This window comes from Coturnix japonica, chromosome 1 (assembly GCF_001577835.2).
Source record: "Coturnix japonica isolate 7356 chromosome 1, Coturnix japonica 2.1, whole genome shotgun sequence".
NCBI classification, from domain to species: domain Eukaryota; kingdom Metazoa; phylum Chordata; class Aves; order Galliformes; family Phasianidae; genus Coturnix; species Coturnix japonica.
The window spans coordinates 163067216-163095145 of NC_029516.1; the positions used below are offsets into that span (position 1 = coordinate 163067216).

General features: G+C 34.6%; 1 protein-coding gene across 2 annotated transcripts in view; it reads right to left on the minus strand.

The window, feature by feature from the left end:
• Positions 1–27930, minus strand: part of DYNC2H1 (dynein cytoplasmic 2 heavy chain 1) — a 120354-nt gene that overhangs the window by 63690 nt on the left and 28734 nt on the right. Inside the window, exons 38-64 of one of the 2 annotated variants that reach the window (XM_015852271.2) lie at positions 27190–27454; positions 26637–26844; positions 26146–26275; positions 25306–25461; positions 24234–24493; positions 23361–23607; positions 22541–22692; positions 21367–21511; positions 20565–20667; positions 19316–19462; positions 19061–19185; positions 17785–18033; positions 16939–17047; positions 16440–16553; positions 16072–16214; positions 14941–15019; positions 13185–13339; positions 11169–11306; positions 8540–8653; positions 7636–7796; positions 7346–7469; positions 6574–6695; positions 5779–5865; positions 4656–4782; positions 3329–3470; positions 2770–2879; positions 1020–1118 (exon numbers count right to left, since the gene is read on the minus strand). In XM_015852271.2, the coding sequence (XP_015707757.1) occupies positions 1020–1118; positions 2770–2879; positions 3329–3470; positions 4656–4782; positions 5779–5865; positions 6574–6695; positions 7346–7469; positions 7636–7796; positions 8540–8653; positions 11169–11306; positions 13185–13339; positions 14941–15019; positions 16072–16214; positions 16440–16553; positions 16939–17047; positions 17785–18033; positions 19061–19185; positions 19316–19462; positions 20565–20667; positions 21367–21511; positions 22541–22692; positions 23361–23607; positions 24234–24493; positions 25306–25461; positions 26146–26275; positions 26637–26844; positions 27190–27454 (4011 nt within the window). Of the gene's footprint in view, positions 1–1019; positions 1119–2769; positions 2880–3328; positions 3471–4655; positions 4783–5778; positions 5866–6573; positions 6696–7345; positions 7470–7635; positions 7797–8539; positions 8654–11168; positions 11307–13184; positions 13340–14940; positions 15020–16071; positions 16215–16439; positions 16554–16938; positions 17048–17784; positions 18034–19060; positions 19186–19315; positions 19484–20564; positions 20668–21366; positions 21512–22540; positions 22693–23360; positions 23608–24233; positions 24494–25305; positions 25462–26145; positions 26276–26636; positions 26845–27189; positions 27455–27930 lie in introns of both variants that reach the window. The other variant, XM_015852270.2, reaches the window with a different exon arrangement.

A 27930-nucleotide genomic window follows, 5' to 3' on the forward strand; every position in this document is an offset into this window, starting at 1 on the left:
AGTTCTACAACAAGCATCATATGGCAGCCACAAGTATATCATTTAAATACATCTTTAGAAAATGAATGATTCAGCTACTGATATACAATCAATCTATTTAACACGCCTAACTACCACAGACATAGCACAGGTCTTGTGTCATGCCTGTCCAGTTTGTGTGGAAGATCTGACTAGTTAGAGTATCACCAGATAGCTACGTCTCCAAACTGAATCAAGACTTCAAGCAAGGATTCACATTCATCTTAAGATATCAAATCATAGGCTTTGGTCTGCAGGAGTCTAAACACACACTTGGTTTTTAAGATTCCATTCCATCTCCAGTTACTGGAGATCCAAGACAATGCAGAATCCTAAAGGTAACTAAGCCAATCTGATAGCAGGTTAAGTATCCAGTTGCTAATATAGTACCATTTGAAAGCAACCAAGGTGTCTGCATGTGGCTGGCAGGGATCTCTATAATACTTACCATTCTTTTGAAGCAATACTCTGAGGCCAGGTGCAGTCCAACAAGAGACTTCTGAATCGCACCACAAGCCTGCTAACAAGCTTATCCACCCATGTAAACTGACATGGTGTCTTAATCTTGGACTGAAATTCAGCCTACTATGGACAATGTAGACAACACAACATAGAAATACAAGGGAAGAAGTGTATATGTATTCCTGAAATCCAAAGAAGAGCAAACAAGAATACCAAGAAGAAATGCTCTCCTTTTTAAAATCTTTTACCATCTCCCTCCTTCTTAGCAGGAAATACTATCATAGTGTGTCTTTTCCAAGAATAGACAAATTTCTTAAGTAATACTACAATAATGTTGGGTTAAATATTCTGATATTCTCCCTACGTAAAGAAATCATCAGTACCAAGTAAGAATTCCTCTTATCTACAACAAATTACATGAAAATATGACCTGTTTATTGTTGACCTCTGTCACAACCCTTAATAAATTTCTCTCTAAGGTATAGAAGTGAGTGCTCTCAAGCAGAACAGAATTGTAAGACCAGGAGAAAATTATGAACCTGCTGGTTAACAACTTCTAGACGTGCTTCCTTCAAATGTGTCTTCAACCATTCTGTAGCCCGGAATGAAGGGTCGATCAAAAATGGGCAAACTTTACTCTGAGAAAGAAAAAATAAAAATAAAAAATGAGAACACCTGATTTAAGAATTAAATTGAATGGGAAAAACAAACAAAAAACATCAAATTAAGTCTCCTTTTATTTTTCTACAGTGATATTAAGGATATTTTAATACAGTTTTCATTAACAATAATAACCTAATAAAAAAATGAAATCAAGCAACAGTAGAAGGAGAATACTGTTATTCTTTCGAGTTTTTTTGAATAGTTTGATAACTGTCCTGTGGATGAAACAACTAAAATATCACATTCATTAACAGTTCTAAAAGGATGCTGAATAAAACACATGCACAAGAAAATGATTAGAGCTGAGGAATGGCTCGATAAAAGCTCTTTAGTCACAGACAGACTAAATTAACTAAAAAAGATGAAATGAAAATAAAATTCAGTTACAACATTTAAGTACATTTGAGAGTATAAAATCATATTTGTTGAAGAACTTTGTTATCAAAGTGAGAAAGGAATAGCTAGATCTAATATGAAGATGATAAAGCAGAATTAAATTGGAGAAGAAGCTGTAAATGGTTTCTGAAAACCATCAATCATCCAAGCAAAGTACGTGTGGCAAATGTAAATTCTCCTCTCTTAAATGGCATTAAATCTTTATTTTCTAGCAGATCTAGTAACTACATTATAAGTGCAGAATTATGAGTGTGCATTTGCAATGTACATTTATTGTCTCTATTCATATGCAATTATAATAATGAATCATGAATACAAATATATTACTATGTGGGTTGCTCTGAAAGTAATGCTTTTTCTAACATTTGCCCACACTATAAGGGAGCAGATTTTGGTGGTATGGCAAGAAAGGGTGAACCCTCCCACCAATATTCCACTACATTTTGTTGCCCTGGGACAGATGGCAGCAGAGAGGTCGCATAACAAAATGACATCTGACATGGAAGTGCATATGAAGCAAAGGTGTGGAACTGAATTCCTCCTTGTGGAAAAAATTGCATCTACTGACATTCATTAATGCTTGCTGAACATTTATGGGGACAAAACAGTGGATGTAACACAGTGGTGTGCTTCAGCAGTGGTGACAGCAAGAACAGATCACCTCTACTGGTGCAGCTTTTGTTTTTATTTTCTCTTTGCATCTGTTATAGTTTCCATGGAAATAAATAGGAGGCACTACTTTCACGGTGACCTAAATACAATTTGTTATAATTCTTTTCTCAGGTATTATCTAATGGTTTTAAGTGAATGATATTTTATAACCTATATCACATATCTGATGAACACTTAAGGATTTCACATCTAGATACTTTGAACAATGTCTGCATATATCCTTTCCTGTTTTCAAAAAAAAAAGCAGTATTAGAACACGCCAAATGTATAGGCCATAGCCTTCCACTTATGTTGTTGTTAATGATGACTAATAGACTGATAGAAGGTTTCATCTCTTTGACATCTGGAAGAAAACTAATACAGAAGCATGTCCCTCAAATGCTTTTTTTTCCCCTTTTGAGTATATTAAGATACATGAATATTTGTTTCTCTTTTTTTCTTTGCATGCTTTATGCTAATGAAACTATGAAAATAAAATTGTTCATAATCCCAGTAAGATATCATGTTACTGAAATCTGCACAAACTGAAACACTTTCAACATTCAAAAATAAATTTACCTGCAAGATAACAAGAGCATTTTCTATTGAAAGGTCATCTGAAGGTAAGCCTTCACTTTTCCAGACTAACTCCTCACTTTCTGTACACAGGAACCGCCGTAAATCAAACTCTGATAAAAGAAAGATTGTAGGTCTCTGTTAATATTTATAGTCCGCACATTTTAAAGTCTTCACTACTTTGTATGCAGTGGAGATTCTATCTTATGGAAGTGCAAGTCTGTAGATTTCCCTTATTTTATTTTTTGAACTTAATCCTAATATCCAGATGATGTTATTAAAAAAATGGTGCTGTTAACACAGACAGATAAAAATGCTTACCATAAAAACAGAAGCATTCAGAACCCAGAGACAAGTTTCTAACAGTCAGTGTGAATACATTCATCCATGTAAATTTTACATTCTAAGAAATGACTATGGGGTTAAATATATATATATATTTATACTCTTAAGAACTAACAGAATAATCCCATTAAATAATCCATCACTATATACATTTGAATAAGAATGAATACGGTCATTTCCTTGATCAAGCCTAATTACTCCCACCCACATAAATTACTTTCAAGGCCTGCTGATTTGGTCCATTCATCCAGTCTCATTTTCCTCTGATCCTCTGGAGCAGCAGACAGATAGGTAATAAATGCAGCTGCTAACTGAGCTCTTTTAGGCAGCGTGGCCAGTTCATCTCTCATCTCTGACACCTTTAAAAAAAAGAAGAGCACAGAATGGATAGGTGTATGACATAATGAATGCATAAATAAAAAAAACTATGTTAATATTTCTCATAAGTTACCGAATAGCCTGAATTAAATTTCATATACCTATATGAGGCTCACAACAAAACATATCTGAAAATGCAGATTTTCGTTTGTTCATTTGTTTTAAACTCTGAGCTATAGCATGAACAGATGATTCTGAGAATTTGGCTTCTAAAAAACTATAAACACTGTAGGTATTTATTGTAATCAGAAATGTGATTCACTAAAGTCACAAAAATAAAATACATTTATCACATATACTTGAACAATCTACCTGCATTTCAAACTGATTAAAAAAAAGCTGACATACTCAAATCAACATTTTACTATTTCCTCTTTACTTAAAAGGGAAATGAATACAGCTTTTTAATGTCTAAGTTAAAAGCTATCCTCAAAAGACTGTGAGTTCCTAATATATCTGCTAGTTTCCTACGGATGCTAATATATCTATTTACCCCATACCATTAACAGCAGTGTAACTTTCTAAAGGGAGAGGTAACGCACCAGGGTAAATAACCATGAACAGTCATTCTTAGAGGTCTTTACACAAAGGTTCAAATCTGCCCAGCCCTACCTACTATTTCAGATTGTGTACCTGAAAAGCCACTTGCAAAGGAAAATCCTCCATTTCTTTCCATTATATCAATCCTAACTTAAGAATCACAGAATATCTTGATTTGGAAGAGACCCATAAGGATAATCAAGTCCAACTCCTGAGTCCACACAGGACCACTCAGAAATCACACCATGTATCTGAGTGCCTTCTCCAGAAGCTTCTTGAACTCTGGCAAGCACATTGCCGTGACCACTTCCCTGCAGAGCCTGTTCCAGTAACTGACCGCCCTCTTGGTGAAGACTGTTTTCCCGATAACCACTTTTTGTACTGTGGTACTCAAAACTGCACACAGTACTCAAAGTGAGGCTACACCAGTGCAGTGTAGAGTGAGACCAGCTGGCAATGCTGTACTTGATGCGCCTTAGTTTAAAAACTTTAATTTTTTTCTCATGAGAAATCAAACAAATGTATATTTAACAGACTGGCTTCTTAACTCATATCCTCAAAACAGTGAAAAAATTGACTTTCAAAGTATCAGCAATAAGACGTATTTTGTGAAAATTTTCACTAACCTGTGTGCTCCATCTTTTGTGTTCCCTGTCAAGTTGACTAATAAGTATCTCTGCAGCTTTCAGTGTTTCCTGAGCTTTACTTAGTTCTGCTTCAAGCTTTGCTGCTTCTGTTGTTCTGCTCTGAAACCTGTAAAACAATGATTGTTTATAATTGCTATTATGAACTACTAAAATTATGGACAGTTACTTGAAAGGTAGCTTAACTGACTGAAATTGTCATATTTATTATTCATGAAGAACACAGTAACAATTCCCTTTTATACATTCTGCTTCTCATGATGGATGAGCCATTAACAAAATTAAGAAACACAAATGAGAATGAAAAACACATTTGCAATATACAAATATAATATGTCTGAATATCGTTCCTCTCCATACTTATTCAGCCTGACTTCATTTTAGTGGTTGATGTTTTGTTCTGCACCTAGTCAAGCCAACAGTAAGTTCAGCACCATGCTATGAAGTCATAATTCTTTTTGGTAAATTTTATCTATAAAACCTTTAAAGAAGAATATTTCTAAGTTAAGCTATAACTATTAAATTTAGAATACAATACACAGTATTCTGCTTAGTGAACTACTGCAAAATAGAAATATGCCCCACACTACAAATTTTAGATATAATTGAATAATGTTTAATACCTGTAAAATCTGAAGTCCTGATCCCTTGTCCTGTCACAGCACTCCCTGATATGCAGTCTCTCCCCAGCTTTCTTGTAGGCTCTCTTTAAGTACTGCAAAGATTCTATAAGGCCTCCCTACAGCCTCTTACGTTCTAGACTAACTAGTCTATCCCTTACAAGACACTGAAGTCTTCTTAGACTTATACAGTGAGATACACACTCTTTGTTTTTAACATCTGCTATCTTCTACAATGAAGGTTTCCAACTCAGTCATTCATTAGTGAGAAGGTACATGAAGAAGCATTTAATCTGATCAGTGAGATGAAAAGCATGATAATAGTATCTATTACGTACTACTGATTGTATAGATAGCCAGTTATGGCTTCTAATGATGTACAAGTCTCATAGTGCAGGGAGTTACTCTTGGTCATGTTAATTTTATTACTAATACTGTTCATCAATGTTTTTATTTATATCTTGAAATAAACAAAACCAACATACTTATCTTTCAGTTCTGATACTTTTTGACCAACAGAGTTCACAAGATCTTCTAACTTCCGTTTTCTGCCCTCAGTTTTCTTGAGATTACTAAAAAATGTAAGACTTATTTTAAGACTATGGATCCAAAGGAAAAAAAAATAGTCACTGTAACATAAAAATAATTTATATGGAATTCATTCTTGTGATCTGTATCAGCAAAAATTCATTTTCACATTTAAAATCTTTTAGTACTTCCCATCACACATCTTTAAAAATGCAGAACAAATGCATCACATTGAAGTTTATTCTTCAAGATCAAATAAAATTCTTCCAATATACTATTTTAAGATCTAGCAAAACAACCAGTATATATTTCTTGGATTATGGGCGGTCATAAGACTATTTCATATCATTGTGAGAAAGTGATAATACGTGGTATATGTCTAAAAAAAAAAAGAGAAATCACACTTCCTATGTACTTGCATGGGTTAATCACCAACAGAATACATTTTAAGCTTGTCTGTGATGTTCAGTGCTCCTAGACTGGGAACTGGTGATAGGCTGAAAGATATTGAAAGCAATAGCTTCCAGGTAGAAAAAAAAAAAAAATTACTTTTTTTTTTTCTTACATACTGGCACAGTTTTACATAAAGACAAGATTCTGCCTCAACATGAGACAGAAATACTTAATAAGAATACTTTGTAATGAGCTACAGCTTCTTATTTATTCTGTTCTCAAAAATCTTCAAGTTTCCTCAGTCTCTTCTGATATCGTTGGAGTTAAGCATGTTTATTTTATAACAGTGTCTAACTTACGCTTCCAAGACAGCCTTTTCTTTTTCCAAAGGTTGAATTCGTTCTAGGACGTGGGAATACTGGACATTAGCATTTACCCAAGCGGCCAATGGAGCAGCTGCAGCACTGGCTCGTTTAGCATTCTGAGAAAACAGTAACAGTTACAAGCAAAATCCTTGAAATGTAATGCAAATGAGATGAATACAGGGTAAGCTAACTGCAACAGATTTGCCAGTTATCAAATTTATTAATTAGCCAAAATCTCCAATGAAATGATCTTTTTATAGTGTTACTAAGAGTTTATATTGTAGGGTAACAAAGAAAATAGTGGGTTTACAACTATGAAGCTCTATGGGTGTTATAAAGTTCTAAACAAATGTCACAAATCTGCAAATTTGTCCAGACAGTCACAAATTTCCCTTTAAAACTAACAAACTAGTACCTAAGAATTACAAAATCACAGAATCACAAGGTTGGAAAGGACCTATAAGATCATCTAGTCCAACCGTCCTCCCTCCACCATACCTACAGAAAACCCCATAAACTTGCTCCCTATCCAGACACTAATTCTACTAGCTACTGCCAAGTTAGGTCTCAAAGATCACTAGTGTATTTAATAATCATTAGTTCCCACTTTTTTAATTACATGTAATGCTGCAGGCTCTGCCCTGAGCTCTGAGTGAGTTCGAGACGCTGTCTGTGGAACAGTCATAGGTTTAGGTGTGTGGTTCTTTTGTTGCTGCTTTTAATATGTTATTTTTCATTTATTTTATGTAATAGCATCATTAATTACTTTAGGATCAAAAGATGTTCTGTTTCTTGAAAGAAGTTCTTCAACACTCTCTCGTATTTCTTTTGGAATGTTACAGGCATCAAAGGTTGCAATGTCCTCCTTCACTCCTCTTTTGGCCAAGAAACTATTAAAAGAAAAAAAAAAAAAAGAAAGAAAGAAAATACAAATGTTAGAAGTTATTCCCATATGAAATGAAAGAATTCTGCAGACACATAATTCCTGAAGATAGCAGAAAGTATTTCATACTGTAAATTATTGTCTTAAGATCAGATCTTAAACAAAATCCTCACCTCTTCATGCTCACCCATGATGTATCAAAAATCCCCATGAGCCGTAAAACTCCTTCTAGGATGTCTCTGATTATGTCAGGGGGCATCCGTAGGGACCGAATTTCTGACAATGACTCTGGTTTTATATTTCCAACTGCTAGTTTAGCTTCATTAACCAGTGGCTTAGAACATAAAAACATAATCAAAATAGACATGAGTATATTAGAAACTGAAAATCTGCCATTTTGGCTGTCATGTATCTTCTTCCTTTCAGCATTAAATACTTTATTGTCTAAACAGCCACTATTGATGTGTATTCATACGCACAAATTAATTTGCTGTATTCTTCAGTAAAATTCTGAAAGGAACAGGATGAAAAATACAGACTACAAAATAAATGACTCAGTACATACCTCCTGCCCCCCAAAAATGATGCTTAAAGGCTTTAAATTGTCTCAAACAGAGTAGTATGCCATAGCACCATTAGGATACACAGCTTTCAGAATTAAGCAATAACTGGAAGTCATTTCTTCTTAAACTATTTCCCTCCAGCTTACAGTGCAAAACTCTACTCCAGTTTCATCAAGGAATACTGTAGTTGGTCTACAGAAGTTATTAGCAACCCAAAAATATTCCACAAATTCTGTGGAACTCAGCTGCAGACCACAACAGCAGAGAATTAGCAACTGGAGGGTGGATGTTATCTGAAAAGCCTTTCTGCAATGAAGATCAAACAGAATACAAACTGAATGCCCAAATGCCAACCTAAATCTGGGAAACAGAATTAACTGTTTTCTAACACAATATGGTTTTAATAGTTAAACAATTTTAAAGAAAAAATAAGAAATAATGGGATAGATTCTAAGAAAACATTTTGCATGGCAGAAAAGGGCACAAAAGACAAGTTTTCCATGGTAGCTTTTACCTGAACCTCCTTCAGTTCATCCTCAATTTTTCTTTTTCTTTCTTCTATTTCTGCAGCTTCTTCTGCTATTCTTTGTTGTATTTTTTCCATTTCTGTTTTTTGCTCACTAGCACTCTGTAAAACAATCAACAGCTTTCATTTTTAAATTTACATCAATTTTATTTTCAGGTCCTTTATTTCTTACAGTCTTCATTATAATATAACTTGTTGACACCAAGCACCAAAAAACTTCTCATACTACAGGTCATTTGAAAAAAGAAAAAATACATAAGCATTAGTGTTAAGTTTATATTCATGTAATTAAATTATGTGGCATAAGCATCTTTTTGTATTATTGTGTCTCCTGCTTGGTGTATTGTAAACAAGATCAGCATCTCCATTTTCTATGCTCATGATGAACTCTTCTGTCCTTACCTATGACTGATACTCCCTGTTATGAAGATAGCTAACAGATGTTAGAGGCTGTTACTAACACACTTGAATGCAATATATCCCTACCTTTGTCTTTTTGAAATATAAGCTGCTCACATTTTATTTCATGTTAGCACTGAAAAACACCTTTTCCATGATTCCATGGAAATGGATTTCCATGACGGTGGCGCAGTGGTAGGAATGCCGCATTGCAACACCGGAGGCCCGGATTCAAATCCTCCCTGTGGCCCAAGTGGTAGAAGTGCCGCTCTGCTGCACAGGAGGCTCAAATCCCGGGGGTTGGACTCGATGATCTCTAAGGTCCCTTCCAACCCGCACGAGACTATGATACTGTGATTCTAAAACCTACAGTTGTTGTGTTTAAATTACAACCTATTATCCTAAAAATACTACTACAAGATTTTCCTATAAAGCTGCATCCACCTCTCTAACAACCCACACACAGAATGCAAGCTGTGTGGCTTCACTTTTTTTTCTTTCCCTGAGTTTTTATTCTGCCTGCTACAGAGGGGACATCTCCTAAGCACTTCAATACAATGATAAATAGGTGACATATACAATTACAATAAGACAGATGCCATACTGCCTGAAGCTAATGGAAAAAGTAGAAACCATGAAAAGCAGTCACAAAACAAATAATGGAGGATAAATGTTAAAAATAAGTGTGTAATATTCTAGGCTCAGTTCATCTAAAAGATGCAAGATAACAAAGTTTATATTTTTATATATTTCCCAGTATACAACACATGATTATAATCAGCAATTGTTGAGCTGAGTTGAACCCGTAGCAAAAATAAAAGTATAAAAGCAAAGGAAATCTTAATAATCTTTCCGAGTAATTAACCTAAGCTCTAATTCAGTGTGTCAAATTCATAAAAGTATGTCACTCAAATGTATAAAATATTAACTACATAAAATTAGCTTAGATATTTCATGGCAATGTATGAGTACTGTCTGATAGCTCTGAATAAGAAAACCTCAAAGTTCAGCTGTAGGTCAAAAGTCTTGCTCAGAAGGAAGATTAAAGAGGTCCATGCATTACAAACTCCTCTCTTACATAAACTGGAACATCTTAAGTGATATTAAAATGTTAGAGGGCACCTGCCCTTTATGCTAATCTAAATCAGAATTCTATCATAATCTTTCTGATACTCAGACTCAACATGTTTCCACTTTTTTTTTTTACCTACTCTTTGCCCCTGTCCTACAGTGTAAGACATTGGTAACAGTTAGCTACTGGACAATAGCAGGCACAGATTTAAAAGATGAATCGAGGGAAATGACACAAAAAAATCTTTGAAGCCAGCAGTGAATATATCAAGCCTATTATAATTATTCGAATACATATAAAGTAAGGAGATAGACACTAAAAATAAAAATTAAAAAAAAAAATAAATTGCTAATACCAAGTAGGATTATAAAATTGGAAAGTAATGCACCAAGGCACGGTAGCAGCATGGTGAATCAAATGGTTAGAAAGAACATACTTTAATGCATAGAGAAATTTTCTCTTCTTCTAGATTATTCATTTAAGTTCTGTTCAGACTGGTCAAAACAACACAGTGCTAAAACAAACAGTGCAATAAAAGCAGATTAATTATAATTTATCCCATATTAATGACTTCTGCAGATGTCTATGTTCTGAACAGTTATTTTAGTCAACTGAGAAAATACTACTAAAGAAAATTACTTCTTCAAAGAAACAGTTCTGAGCTGAAAGACAGATATTTCAGGGAGTGAGGAACACTGAACCACCCGTTTTATCTGAAGTCAACTTCAGAGGATTAAATATATATTTTCACATGTTTTTTAAGAGTCCACAAATTCAATTAGTAGGATTTATAATCTAAAATTCTGCTACTTGTTAGTATTTTCTTCATATTGTTAAATGTAAAACCAGATCAATTTAGATTATGTCCTTCTAGGAAAACGTACAGACTAATCCGAAGTACCCAGTACCAAAGTGCTTCTGATCTCTTCCTAATCAGTTCAGGCATGGTTTAAGTTACTGAATCCTCTGTTCTACAACATATTTATTCAAGCTCCAAAACTCATGTGCTTCCTTAGACAAATGCTTGTAAAATCATCAGGTTTAGCACTCCTTGAAACCAACACTAAGCACAGGCAGCCATGGAGCTTTTTGTTGTTTTTGTTTTTGTTTTTGTTTTTTTCATTTCTATATGATAATGTACAGTACCTGCATAGATATTGTAATTTCCTGAAGGGCAGCATCAGCTTCATCTTGCTTAGTTTTGAGTAGAATGCTTTGTTCTCCAGCCTTTTTGTTCAGTTCATCCACAAGAGCTTTAGCTTCATTCAGCTTTGAAACACCTGCCTAAAAAAGTTTGTAGGAAGCAATTGCTTAGCATGGAATTTTTAGATAGATTTAAATGAAGAATGGCTACAAACAGTACACACGGACTAACAGTGATGCAAACTAATACCAGTCATTTTTAATTTATTTTTCAAAATGCATATTTCTTACCACTCCCCTGTATATTTCCACTCAAAAACAAGAGCTGAAACCTCTTTATGTGGTGGTATGAGGTGTTTCACTACATCAAAAAGCTGAATATGAAATCCTCATAATCCTTTTTCCATTTAATTCAATAACATTTCAGTTAACTGATATTAATTCCATGTAATTCTATTTCCTTTAATAGCAAATCAGCAAAAATTAAATATATGGTGGAAGCAAACTAGATTATCTTATTTCTACATATTTGTGCATTCGCTAAAGAATCTGAATGTCCATAAAACAAAGCCTCAATTATCTTTTCTATTTCTTTATTCACAATTTCTAAATTATTCATTTTATCAAGAAAACAGAATTACTTCAACACTTCTGAAAAATGTATTGAAGACAAAATTAATGTTTTAACTAGGATACATATACCTAATTTTCTTGTAAATGTTTACTATTCTTTACCCAGAGAATTCAAGAAGTAAATGAGCATTCGTCACAAACAAATCAGAGCTACTACTTAAGTAAGCAAGCAACTTCTGTCATTGCAAACTTAAATACTTTGCAAATTGCTTAATACAGAGATGGAAAGCTATTAAGAGGATGAATAGAAAGAATACAGAATTTAAGGCAAGGAGGTAATTTGCTTCAGAGAGAGAAGAAAAAGCACACAGCATCGAAAAAGTGCTTTCAGAACAATAGCAGGAGTGACTGAGAAAAAGGAGGCGAAAATGAAAAGACAAAAGGGAAAAGGGAGAATCACTGACCTACGGGTCATATGGGTCTTTATGAAAAATACATTGTGAGGGGAAGGAGGTACTCGTGGAATGATAGCATGTTTCAAAAATAAGTGTGGTACACATACAGAACAGGAAAAAAAGCCATATCTGAGAGAATAATCACATTAGGTCTGTATTTGCCTAAAGGTTTAATGTGCGAAAAGGTCTGAAACACTAAGTGAGGCAAAGCCACTAAAAAGGGAATTCTGAGCAAGGCAACAGAAGTAACCATGAAGCTCAAGAGTTCACAGCTTGTTAAACTGTATGGAAGAATCACAAAAAATAGGAAGTTGCTGTATTGATATAAATAAAATATTTTTATATAAATACACAATCAGAGGCAGAACTTAAACTAAACAAAAGATGCTGCTTTGTTTGCAACACAATTCCATTCAATGAATAATGTAAAAAATAAAAATAAAATAAAAAAAATCTAAAGTCTTTGCAAATACTTTTTACTTTTACAAGAAGATGTGCCCGTAAAATAATAAAATTAATAAAATCTTATTGAAAAAGAAGGTACCACGCTTAGCTCTAAGGTTTTTAAATGGAGATTTATGTTAAGATTCATACTATCCCTGATACGATATCACAGCATTAGTATATGCAGGCAGAGGATATCCTACACAGACATGTTAGCAGCTACAGGCCCTAACAGATTAAAAGAATCCTTGGAGCTGGAAGAGACTTTTGAAGGACATCTAGTCCAGCTCCCCTGCAATGAACAGGGAGAACCTAAACCAGATTGCCCACGGCCTGATCCAGCCTCCCCTTGAATATCTCCAGGGACGGGGCATCCACCACATCTCTTGGCAGCCTGTGCCAGTGCCTCACCTCCTCACTGTAAAAGATTTTTTCCTTATATCTATCCTACATCTACCCTCTTTGAGCTTGAAATAACATACAAGGCATTTCCAAATGTGAGAGCATTTTGAAAAGATATGTGTTAAATTTTTTTTTAAATACATACCTGCAAGTGGTTCTGTCTTTTTATCAGCTCTGTTCTTTTACTGTTGTTAATTGAATTATACACATTAAGGAATGTCATATATCTGCTAGGCGTTGCTCCATACATTTTACATGATTCATGGATTACCAGAAATGACTTCCAAAAATCTGAATCACCTATACAATAAAATTTGTTACACAGATAATAAAATCATATTGGAAAATTGTTTAGAAAAAATGAAACCACAAGCAAACAACTTATCATTTTATATTCCTGTTGGCTCCGGAACTTCACAGTGATAATTAGACTAATATTTTCTAAAATGTTGCTAAAAAGCTGTTATCAAGTTGAATGGGTCTCTTAGTTATGCTCTGCTCCTTATTTTTAAAATGGTTATAATTTAAGTTTTATTATGAACTCGTTTTGAAAATAAGCTTTTACTTACAAGAAATTGAAGTTATTTGGTAGTCACAACTACTTTAGCATGAAAAGCAAACTTCCTTCTATTAAGTATCAAACATAGGTACATTCACATTCTGTCTTTCCTCTTGCTTAGCACAATATTAGATATGTAAGGTGGACTACCTCAATTCAGTAATAATAATGTGAGTAAATTGCATTTGTCAAAGAACTATGAGGTAACTTATTTTTTGTCTCTTTCCTGGTAATCCATCTATGCACTGATGTAGAAAAGCAAACTCAAAAAGTAATGCTATGGATCTGATCCATCTGGTGATGTCTCTTAGGGACTTTCAAAGCAACTCTGGAACTATTCCGACAAGCATAGCAGCATTTTGGGATGCTCCCCTTGTACTGTGGAGTCTGATTTACCATGTTAGAATTCCAGAAATACGTTCTGCAGAATAAATATGGAATTTTCTCAATAAAATCTCAGGTCTCAAATGTTAACAGAGTATAAACCTACAACAGAAGCTAAAATCATGCGTTGTAGTCATGTAGTATTTGACATGACATGGAATACCATCTGAAAATCTCTGCATGAAAGATACTTTGCATAACTATATCTCAGTTGTTAGCACAAAAGACATCAGTTGAAGGTATCCCAGTACAGCCTCATTTTGCAGATAAAAGTAGGAAATCATTCTTGATGGCAGTGTTAGACTTACAAGCCTTAAGGAAAAAAGCACAGATTGACTTCAGTGAAACTGAGGGAGACTTTGGGGAAAAATCTGATTTGTGAATGAGCAAATCCTATCCATGAAACCACATATAAGCAAATGTAAGCATAAGGAATATAACTGCTTTCTATTCCTGTAGCAAAGGATGTAAGTAATCTGATAGCTCTCTTAATTTGAATATCCAGATAAAATGCAGGCTATGATTGAAGGAAAGGCTTGTCCTAGTTATAGGACAAACTTCACATTCTATCAGGAAGCTGGGACTTTCTTATGGGAAGGACACTGATAAACCTATTATATGTCTGTTGATTGTAACCTGGCCCTTAATATCATTTTTTCAGACAGTGTCTAAATGGGATCAAACAACCCAAAGTTCAGTTGATGAAAATGAAGCACTCCTGATGCTTCCCTTCAATGAAGGGAAGACATGGGAGTATCAAAGGAATCACCAATATCGTCAGCAGATTGGGTTTGGTAACCCAAAATACATTTTCCAGACGAATGCTCCCAAGTGAAAAATACTTAAGTTCATGAACATGCTAGCAAAGGCCTACTGAAATTACCCATGCCATAATCTGTGCCCAACACAGTGTTTAATGGAAAGTTGTATCAAACTATCTGGTCCACCAAAATATTACCTGAATGTTTTTTCTTAAATCCCTTGTGTGTTTTTCCAGTCTTCTCTTCTTCATCATCATAAAAAAGCATTTCAGGTATCTAAAACAAATCAAAACAGTAAAAACTCAAATTTGAGCTACTAAAATAATTTAGTAACTAGTCTGAAGCTTAAGTCTAGTTACCAGTAGGATCCATACAGAGAGTGTGAGAGTGTACATAAGCATGTGTGTGTGTAAATGAGGCCACAGCTGGAGTGGAGTGGTGGTCTCTGAACGTCGTATGTCTGCATGCCAGTAACTGGGAATATAAGGGATCCAGACCCAACTAGTAGAAAGCCAATAGGAGATCCACATCAGGCATATGTATGTATTTTGCATTATTACACACTTTGTTACAATCACTGACAAAGGGAAAGAGAACAAGGCCATTGGTGTTGTTTGTTGTGTGTCCTTCTGCTGGCAGTATTGTGTGTGGCCAGTCATGTGTGTATGTGTACTGTATATGGATGTTCATGCACCTACTGGAAACACACCCTCAGCCTCACCACTGGATCAAGCTGGAGATGCGCATCTCCAGCAGCCTTACCCTGCTAGGGAACTGGATTTGCAAATCACCTGACACATGAAAAGAATATAGATCTTTCTTATACTGAGACTGAAGATTTTGATCCTACAAAGAAAACATTTTCTGTTCCATCAAGCAAAATGCTTCACAAAGATTCCAGAATAACATAAGGTTTACAGGGCAAACACGGATCAGTAGCAGCTAATTTTAACAAAGGTACTTTTAAACTAGCCACTGAACATACCAAGAAAATTGGTGCCATCATCAACCATAGTTTACTTTATCACTTTGCTTTTAGTCTAAAAGTATTGTGTTCACAAAGACTGTGTTAGATCAGAGTCAGAGTAGGTAGTATTTTGTTCAACACAGAACACAAAAAAAAGCAAAACAGAGTTACCGGACAAATAAAAATATTAATATAATTTAACTGTTTCATAGAATTTTCAGTCATTGTGACACTGCAGAAATGGGTTAGGTAAGCATAATGACAATTATTTTTTCATTACTCAGATTTTATTCTTCAAAATTCAGTTATTTAAACAGGCAATTATTTAAGCACATCGTATCTTTTAATTAAAGCCATTTACCTTTTTCATACTGTTTTCAGACCAGGTTTCCATCCACAAGACCTGACATTTCTTGTACAGTGCTGGATTACTTTCACAATTTATTGTGAAATTTACATTGGTGGAATCCATGATCAAGACAACATGCAGATTCTGTTGGATCCCTAAGGAATTGCAATATACACTGTAGATAACAATCAGTCTGTACAATAATAGATATACTACAGATACAACATAAGTTACTGTCACTTTAAATACTTATCTGAAAATAATTTTTGAGAAAAGATACTAATATACTATGATACAGTAGTGTTCAAATTATACACAGGAAAGGACTTAAAATTATTTTTCCACTTCTGTATCCTTTAACTTAGAATTTCTTTACTTACTGTATGTGAAATAGTTGAAAGTTGGTCCAGTAAATCCATCTTGTGAAGCTTGATCCTTTAGAGGAGACAGCAGTGGTTCTAATTCTTCTGCTTTATATAGTCCAGGAACTTCTCCTATTTGAAAGGTGAATTTAAAATTTCTGAACAAATACACCCACCACAGTTATTCAGACTAATTTGTGTAGCCTGTTTATACATTTTGAGTAGAGCAGTACTTCCCTCCATGTTAGTGCTTCCATTTAAAATAAACAATCTACTTTGTTTGCATTACAGAAATAGACTTTAACAACTCATTCTAACATATACAAAGATAGTGATCCAATACTATGCATGGAACAAATCAAAACAGATTGTGTCATATACAGGTACTTGAGCAAAAAAAAAAAGTACAGAGAGGTAATCAGGAGTTCTGGTATGGAAATAAACTTAGTAACCATCTAATTCTGAACCACTTCTGTATCATAGAAGTAGTACCATAATCTTTTTAGATTCATCTCACCTGAAGACAGTAAGCTATTGATCATCTCGAGGAAAGTAGGATGAACAAACTGATAATCTTCAAGCAGCAGTACCACCTGCTGTGCTTCAATGCCAGCAAGCTCCATCACCTAGAAGGAGTTAAGACATTTTAATCTAAATATAGAATGAATGCATGTTGTTTATAAGAGAACAATAATCTTCTCATGAATATACACTGCATTTTTTTTCCTGCAGCATATGGTCTGTGGTACAATTTGAAAGATTACCAGTTATACAAGACAACAAATAAAGAACATTCTACCTAGATGTACAAGTTGGTAATCAGAAAATAATTACAGCAGACGATTTTGTAGAGTGCATTTATGCACCAGATGTGACTTTGTGCTGGTGTTGCATCACTCCTTCTGGGGACGCAGCTGTAAAATTTTCATTAGCACTTCTGAAGGTACAGAGAGCTGCTGACTTAAAGCTGGCATTTTTAAATAAAATGTATTATTTCACCAGTCACTAAAATTTAATTGGCTTGAACTACTATCCTATGAGCAAGCAGACAATAGTTGAGACAGAATATGAAAACATGCATAAGAAAAAAAGTTTCCAACATTCCTATAAGCTCAAAATGAATATTAAATCCTCAATACTCTGAAAAAAAAGCTCAAAATACCCCAAAAAAGTAAAGTTTGGTGAAAATAAAGAACAGTATATAGATCTACACAGGAACTACTAAAAATCGTTTCATTCGGACCAATGACATTATGCTCTTCTTAAAATCCCTTTCACACAATACTACTGTCCTTCAAAATTCCCATTCTTTTTTAGATACACAAGCACAGTGCTTGAGATTGCAGAACACTCAGTTACTTACACGTTTAAGATCATTTCTGAACTGCTTCAGCTCATAGCCTCTGGAAATTTTGAGAGTAATTAGAAAAGCTCCATGCATATGACTAACTAAGGAGGTAACTGTACGCCGACCTACACCACTCCGTCCTGCCAAAAGAAGTGATCCTCCAGGAAAACTTAGTACTCTGTCCACTCTAGACACATAATTGAGGACTTCCTGGAACAGTAACATCTCTATCTCTTTTTTGTCTCGTCCATAATGAATAAGACCCTATTGAAAAACGAAAACAACAACAACAAGAAAAAAACAATAACCAATACATTCATTGATAACAAAAACAACTAGTAAGATATGGAAGCCTCCAACACTTAAAAGTTTAGAAATGAAAGTCCAAGAGGCCACCCTGGTCTTCATTAGAAACAAATTATTTATGTGACAAAATTTAGATACCCTGCTTGTCTTTTACCAGTAATGAATAAATCACATTTTCTTAGCAAAGGCATCAAGCAGTATCCTCAGCACTCCATTATACTGGTATTCTTTCATTTATTGGAATAGCAATATACCACTGAAATAATCAAAATTAAATAATGAGCCAGATCAAAGTCTGATCTATGTCTCTGACTGCAGATTAATTAATATTGGCACAGTGTTGAACAGTGTTTCAGGTAGTTAACTGCTGTGTAATTGCACATTATGGACTTTTCTATTCAAATACACACAAGAATAGATCAAGATTAAATTCTAACTTATTATATTTGACAAAACCTTGAATTTGAGTTCCAAGACAGTTGCAGTCAGATTAAAAAAAAAAAAAAAAAAAAAAAAAAGCAAGGCTGAGGCTACTAAACAACTGAGGATAGAGCACAGTCAACCATTAAGATCACCAGTCCACCAAACAGTGCTATCACAAGGCAGACCTCAAGGTTCTCATCAAGTAATGTGCCTAGAAGAGTTAGCATTTGCATTTACTCCTAAGTTTCATTTCTCATATTTCACAATAGATGTACATCAGTGTTTCTCAAAACACAGCCCAATGGGATGTTATACACCAGCCACAAATGTAACTGTCGTGCTTTTAATGAAAGTAACTCTCTACACAGTACTTCCTACTATATGCCATATAGCACTACAGATCTTCGCTTGACCAGATGTAGGAGATGATTCCTTAATCTAGCAGCAGACCGTGCTCTAAATCAGGCGCTTGTATGTCACTTACTCAAACAAACAAAAAAAGGTCTTGAAACCACTGGTATGAATTCTTGCTATGTATATTCTTGAATTAATCCTGTCTTACCTTTTTAATAGTATCTATCAAGTCTGTTGAGTTTAGCTTGCCAAGTGGCTTCCCATGTGATGGTAATGCTTGTCCTGGAGCAGTAAATGCCTCTTGACAAGCTCCCCAAGTTACATAGAAGATATCTGCAACAATAAAACAAAATATTTAGAAGTTTAGGTCCTGATGCACTATCTGGCTTGATTAATTTGATGGTATTAGGCAATTCCTATTCAAGTATTTCAAAATTTATGTAATATGCCCCAAATGCTTTACCTTCCATATTGTCCAGAACATCTGAGCCCCAGTCACTCTGAAACACTTTTATCAAAATATTATCAAATACATGGAGATCCTTCATGCCAACAATTTTATCACGGAACAAACGACATGCTTCGTAAGCAACTACTTCCAATACGTGGTCTGAAGTTTGTGATGATGTTCCTGAAAAAAAGGAGAGATTAAATTTTAAATTTTATATTTTCCAATTAGCCCTACTTTTCCAGAATTTCTCATTTAAAATATGAGACTGAAAATAAGTAAGGGAAGTTACATACCAGCAGGAGAGCATCAGTAAGGAAGAAGAGAAAAAGTAAACATGTTATGAAGTGCTCTTAAGTATCTTCATATGTCACAACAAGAGAAAGTAAAAAATATTCTATGAAAAGCAGTTCTACAGTTTAGTGCAAAAATGCCACTGGAGAATACAAAGACACAATAATCTACACAGATGTAAGAGAGGGGAGATGAGTTTCAGGGGGTAGTAAATGACATGCCATACTGTTCGTCACTAAAAAAGACTAACTTTATATGTCACCATTAGATACAAAAATTGATTTTTTAAATATGCTGAGATTACCCATTCATTGACTGTCAGTATAGCTTTTCTGACCTCATTCGACCTAATTTTATACCATCTGATGATCCAAGAAAATAAACAGAATACGAATCTCATATTCTTAATGTTTCAGTATTACTTATGTAAGCCCTTTATGTAAACATTTTCTCTAATTAATCTAAGAGCTGAAAGTGCAATAAGGGGTAATTGTTCACGACCTAGTAATTTTGTAAGTATACAAAATTGAACATCCTTCCAAATTTCACCCTTGCAAATTAAAAAAGAACTCTTGAGACTGGACTGCGATCATCAAACATTCCATTACATAGATATTTGTAAACTTCTATGTAGATTAGATAGAAATCTATCTGAAGCAAACTTTTGGAATCCCAAAAGACAAGATATATTCTCAAAATAGATAAATAAATAAACAAACAAAAAAGAACACAATTCAAGACAACTTGCTTCCCTTAAACTACAAATAGATCCTGAATGTATTTGAAAACATCATACAGCTTTTTTAATTTACTATGTGGTATAGCATAAAATGATAATTTTTTCCTCAACTGAGTAACAGAGAGTTTGCATCTCAGAAAAAGTACCACAGGATGGAACAGCAAGTTGCACATGAAGTAATATTTTATGTCATTTCAGAACTGTTTTATCAATGAAAACCAAGTGACTTACCACCAGATAAATTGTATCTGAATAAACCAAGAACCCACTGAGTAAGAATACATGGTGTAAAAAGGTAATGACCATGATCATCAACTGTGAATTTTGCTCGTACCTTCAAAAAAGGAGATAATAAAAAAACAAGAGATGTTCAAAAATAGAAATACAGCTTCCATCTTCTCTAAAATGCCATTAATTAAGGCTGGAAATTTAGATATTACTTACACACATCCTTAGTTGTTGTCAAAAGTGCACTGATTAATTGTCCTCTTTTGTGAATGTGATTTTCTCATAATTAAAATATTTCACTTTCTAGGCAGAGGTTTCTTAAATTTTAAGTGGGAGGATAAAAATGAGATTGTGTGTCTAAGCATCTATTTTAACTGTGTAAAATTTTAATAGACACACACCTAATGTGTGCAAAGAACTCTACCCTCCCATCTCTCTTCTTTACAATATCCACAGGTTACTATCTGCTCAAGTGATGATGTCCACTATCTCCTGATTCAGTAAGCTGGAAAATACTACTACCCACATTTTATCAATTGGGAACTTGAGGTACAGACAGTTTAAGATGATTGCTGAAATCATACACTAAACCTGTATCGAAGTACGATACACTATTTATTGGGTTTACTTCTGATATCTAGAAATCTTTTCGAATCAGATACCAACATTATGAAAAATATACAAATATAAATTTTAATACTGGCAAACCTTTTTATTTTCTTGTTAATATCAAAAGCAGATTATTAAGATATATATATTTCTGTACTTTCCATCTCCCTGAAAACAATAAATTACATTTCCATACCTGCTCATATACTTGAACCATAGATCCTGCTAGCTGATGTATTTTTGGTAAAGAACCCCAAACGGGGTGATTTTTGAGGTTTTTCTGCAGTACAGGTTCCAAGTAGGCACTATAAATAGTTTGTAGTTGGTCTCTATCTGGATAGCTACACAGATTTAAAAAAAAAAAAAAAAAAAAAAAAAAGGAATTATTATGGATTATCGTTCTTAATTGCTCTATTTAAAAGAATCTAAGTTATACTAAGTTATACTGACAACTATTGAGAAATGTCATCCTAGTATCAGTATCATAGTCTCATGCAGGTTGGAAGGGACCTTAGAGATCATCGAGTCCAACTCCCAGGATTCGAGCCTCTGTGTAGCAGAGCGGCACTTCTACCACTTGCGCCACAGGGGGGATTCAAACCTGGGCCCCAGTGTTGCAAAGCGGCATTCCTACCACTGCACCACCGGGGCACACAATGTCAATGACATTTCCATCTAGCAGCTAAGTATCATCACTGTATTACTGCCATTATTGTTTTACTTTCTGAGGCCACCTTTTGAAAGTCTGTCATCACTTGTAAATGTGTTCTAAAATTAAAAAAAAAAAAAAAAAAAGCAAACACACAAACAACAAAACAACACTGCCAACACCTGCAGATTACTTAAGTGGTTTCCAGTGCCAAGAGGTACCAAACAATACCAAATAGTAGAATAATAGAATGGTTTGGGTTGAAAGGGCCCTTAAAGACCATTTAGTTGCAACTCTGCTGCCATAGGCAATAATGCCATCCACCTGGCCTTGAGTACTTTCAGGGACACAACATCCACAATCTCCCAGGACATCATCATCCTCATAGTATCTCATCAGAACCTAACATTTTTCAGTTTAAAATCATCACCCCTTGTCCTGTCACTACATTTCCTTGTTGTCTCAGCCTGTCCCCGCAGGAGAGTTGCTCCAGCCCTTTGATTATCCTCTGGGCTCTCCTCTGGACCCAGGGTCTCAAGAGAGCAGAATGAGGGCGGGAGTTGGGGAGGGAGAAGGTGTGATTTTGAAATGTGAACATCCCAAAACCGTTAGAAAACAGGATGAGAACAGCTGCATCTTCATAACCAGTATATTCAGTGAGGGCTCTATAAACAAGCTGACTCTGAGTTCTGAATGTAAAACCTCACTTTCACATACTTACTCAACTGCACAAAGACGAACAATAGAAGTAAGTCTGGAGGTAAGTTTATGTCTTCCTAATGTTCCTCCAGCAGTCATGGATGCCACAATCTGGATATTTTCTAAACCAACCCACTCCAGATTTTCATCATAGAATCCTTGGTATGTCAGAACCTTTTATAATTGCATAAACATTTTATTAAATGAAAGTTGTCAGTATATTTTACAAAAAATTATTAGTGAGAGATACAGCATTATCACTATTTCCTTGACTGTCAGTGGGATGCTCAGTAATGGTGTCTTTTTCCCTAATAGTCTCAAAAGTAAATTCTTAAAAAATTATAAAATCCAGTAAAGAGAAGTCAATATTACATGATGAGAAATCAAGGGAAAGGACAGTTGGATAGAATTGTCCATAACTAGCTGGTAATTCTTCCTTGAGAAAAGCATCTAACATTAAGTAGGTTTGACATTTCGTCAGTGATACCTTACTCCGGGCATATGATTAGTATTAGGAGGCTTTGTGTCTAAAAGCGTATTAAAAAGGAACAAATCCATAAGGGAAAAAAGATGACATATATGAATTACTCCATAGCAGTCATTCAAATAAATACAGAGAAAGAATATATCATTAGCAGGAAGAGGTATAAAAATCTAGAGAAAATTGTTTTTAAGTATTTCATTTTGAATTCCAGTCTACACTAAGAAGAATACTACATCACATCTACACTGAAAGGAGCGGTGTGTCACATCATTAACTTACACTGTCAAGTACTGTCTTTATCATTTAAAAATGTACAGACACTGAAGTATTTCCAGGGTATTAGTAAACAGGTGTTTACCTGCTGCAGAAAAGCCACGAGAGTGCTTGTTCCCCATTTATCAGGTTTGGGTAGATTTATATCCTTTAAGTACAAAACAAGTCTTTCACAGTCTTTTGGTCTGAATACTCGCCCAGTGTTTGTACTTATTACAATGCAAGTTTGATTTAATTTCTGTATAAGGTGCTGAGAGGTAGTTTGCGCACTGCAGTGAATGGCAGCAATCTGAGTGGATCGAAGTTGAGAAAATGCATATCGAAGTAGCATCCTATAAAAGCAAAAGTGTACACATATGTAAATATACACAAGATAAAAACACATTCAAATTCTGAGTATCCTAAGATATTTTATAGCTTTTGAATTAAAATGCACATACTGCAGACTGTAGTAATATGAGGTGTTGCATGAGGCTTGCTGAATTTACCACTTTCCATTCAAGACATTCAATTAAAGTGTAGTGTACATCTACATAAAATAAAGACCCGTCTTCAATACCTTATATATATTGCACAAACCCACATAAATAAGAACCTAAAATAAGCAACAGTATGATTATAATTCAGCTGTCTGAACAAAGGGATCCAAGATGAGACCAAGACCAGGTATCTCAAGTGCCTTTCAGCTGTTGCCTCAGTGATAGTACAGGTGCTTCAAACATCATGTTTCACATCTAAAAGCCTCATACATATGTCTCAGATGCACAGTGTCAGCTTAAGCTTTCCCTACATTTTCTTACTTGCCTCTATAGAAGGCTTGCTTTTTAGTAACGTAAACATATTCTATAATTAAAAATGAGAAAAATCACATAATAAAATCATTAATATAAAACATTATTAACTTTTTCAAACAGACAGAAGAATGTTTTGCTTAAAAAAGAAAATGTAATTTTTTTACCCCTTTCCGCAACCTTCAGGACCCACAAGAAGAAATGGCTCCTTATTGTTGAAGTCTAGCCAGGGTCTGAAGTAATCTAAGCCTCTCTGCATGTCAGGGGTTTGGATGACAGGGAGTGTCTGCAGATTGCTGAAGTTATCAGCTGTCAGATTTTCAGGTTTTTTCAGCCGATACAGCATTAACTGTCCACTGTCAGTGTCATAATATGTGTCCAGGGGCTTCCTTGGATCTGGTGGAGATTCCTGTGCCCAAGTGAAGATCTTAAAAAAAAAAAATAATGTTTCTGTTAAATACATATCTTCAATGACAAGACCTACAATTTAACTACGTATAAAGACTGTTCAGAGTAACTTTGTAAAAAGAAGCATTTAATTCCTCCACTTTATAATTTTGCAGCTTCCTTTGAAATCAAATTTGATCATGTTATGCATATGCCTTAAGATAAAGTCCTGAATTATACAGCATATTACTCTTCCAGATATTTTTTTTTTAGAAATATAAAGAATTAAACACAAAGAAATCAAGGAATAAGAAAAAACTGCATTTAGTACATCTTTATATAAACTTTTTTATATTAGACAACATTTACAATAATAATAAGGGTAACGTAACACATTCTATTTCATTGGTAGCTAATATGCAGAAGTTGAGTTTGAATCTTGATCATCTACCCTGAGTTAGTTATAGTTCTACCCTGAATATGTTAGAACTCCAGACTGTCTTTCGAAAGGAACTGTTACCTTCTCAACAGAAAACCCAAGAGATGCAGTAATTACAAAATATCTGCTGTAGATGCTCATTGCATAAAACAGCATGAACAGAGGCTGTTCTCTGTCACCTGGTGCAGTACAAAAGAATTGCTGCCTGTGCTGGATGAACACAGCACAGTTTCAGGGACATGTGAAACATTTATTTACTTCCAAGCTACTTTAGCTACCTCCCTCTATGCAGCACAGATTGCAAATAAATTAGAGCACAGATATTCTGCAACTTTGAATCTTCACTGAGAGAAGAGAGAAAATCACCTTCTAAGTACTGAGAAATGTTTTATGAACTTGATGAAGAGGATTACCTGCTTTGCAAACTCCAGTCGTGAGCTCATGTTAAGATTGCCACCAAGACCCCGGAGCAAATTAATGACAAACTGTCCACGGTCAGTACACCCACGAAGATGAGAAAGTCCATTCATCACAGTCCCAACTAAACTTGTTTCTACCACAAAATCATTCTGTAAATTGTAAGTCAGAAGACATTTAATCATATACCTAATAATAAATGCTATGCATTGCTAGCAGCGTATTCTTCGTCCCTCCCACTTGATGTGAAATTATTTTAAAACATTGATTTAATTCCGTGTTTAATTATGAACTGAGGTAATGTAGTAATCAGAACTTTTCTTGAGTATTCTGAGAATCCAGAAGAAACCAACATAACTATGTACTGGGAATCTCTCTCAGGAACAGATCATTTATGAATTTTGCTCTTTACCACTAAAGGATGATGTTCAACACCAATGTCATGCCTTTCTTTAGCATCCAGATGAAAATAATTCAAAGTAGAAAAATATCCATGGGTGGAAGAAACAAGGGGGGAAATAGCATTAAAAACAAAAAGGGACTATCTATGGGGGACCTTCCCAAAGGGGAGGTAATGCAGGTGTTCCAATATTAGTTTATTGGCTACAGCAGTGGAGATTTGTAGTATGTTTCAAAACTTTAAATACAGTGATCAAGTTTTAGAAACTCACAGTGACTAGAATGGTTCCAGCATTACTCTTATTAAAAAGAACATTTTCCAAAAAAGCATTGTGATTTCTTTTTATTTAAATTAATATAAATATTTTCAGTTATAAACAAGAAAAATGTATCACCTTAATAGAAACTGAAAAGTGATCAAGTATTCAGTTACCAACCTGCTTGACAACCCAGTTTAAAGCCTTTTCAAAATAGTCCCCAATCCAATTTTCAAGGTTCTCTCTGCATTCTTCAGGCTGACTTCTTAGCCAAGATTTTATCAGAGAGTTAAGATCTGTATCTTCATCACTAAGCCAAAGCAAAAGAAAAGAAGATTGAAACTAACAGAATTCCACATCTTCACACAGATGAGTTAAAGTGGAACAAAATTTTATGAAAATATGTTACATAACAATTTCTTACCAATATTTTGGCTCTACTGGTCATACACAAAATAATGTAGTATGTATGTGAAAAAAATAGGAAATGTATAAGCCAAAAGATTATGGCAAGACAGCTCTGAAAACAAATAAAACCTAAACTAGATTCTCTCAATGATTTGCTTTTCAAGCGTGCTCGAGTAATGTAACCACTCTGCACACTTCAGACCACCTTTCTAGAAAATTTATGAAGTGCTTAGTTTAAGAAATGATAATACTCTCTGACTTACCTCAGAAAGATCATTCCCATTCGAGATATCGTAGCGGGAGACGCACAGCTAAGGTCATGAGTTTCAAAAATAAAGTTGACATTTGAGCCAAATTGAATTCTCTCTCCACTAGGCATAGTTAACAGTCTGTTGTCATCCAAAACAGAGTTCAAGGATTCAATCCATTCAGGGTCAATATCACCATCACAAATTATCCAAGACGTAGTATCTATTTCCAGACAAAAATATAAAATATCAAACCCAAGAAAAACACTTAAAGGATATACCTCTCAACTAATTGAACACTATTTCTTACTCTTCTTTCATCATAACTTTAATATAAGCTCTTTAGGGACATTCTTCATGTTTTATCTTCTGATGTCTACTTTTGTTTTCATAAGTCCAGAAAAGCTGGAAAGTGCCAATCAGTGTTCTTCAACATGACTGGCACCAGAAGTTTTATATACCTTATGCTAACCACAAACTAATAACAACACACTGTAAAAACGAAACTAAAAATAAACAATTTCAGTAAATTAAACAAAACAGTACATCTACTCCCTCTTAAACATACCTTGGGGTTCTCGTACCACTTGCCGAGCACTATTTGTAAGCACACCATCAGACCATTCTCTGGTATCCATGTCAATATGGCCAAGCAACTGATGACGAGGCATTGCTTTGGGATTCATAGCGTACTGTTTCACTACTTTGCCAGTTTTACCAAGTGCTGCCTTTAACATCTGCCAAAGTGTTGATTTCCCTGCACCACTTGGACCCACAATAACTACACCCATTCTTTGACGTAGTTGTTCATACAATTCCAAAGCTTTCTTGACCTAGATAATAAAAGAAACAAAGGATAGGTGAAGTTGTGGAGCTAAATTAATCATGTTCTCTTTTTTAATGCTTTTCCAATCTACTTTGCATGCAGTACCCTTTCTTCTATAATTATGGAATAACAGGCATTTAGAGGATCAGTTAAAATTCAGATATGAAAGAGTAGCAAGAAACTTATTTTGCACCATTGATCTCTAGACATAGACTTTTCCTGAAAAATTAATAAGTTAAAAAACTTTAGCTCAAAAATAAATGAATATGCTCAAGACATAGAATTGCTCAATAAAAGTTAATGTTTACATGTTAATTCTTTCACTGTCCAAAACATTCATAGGAATTTGTACCCAGCTTGAAAAAAATTGCATATCACATGCTCTCATCTCAAGCCTTCTTGCACTATTTTTCATTCAATTAAATGATCAGTCTCCCACGCTTCCACCATACACATCTGTTTTTATACCAATAATCATAATCT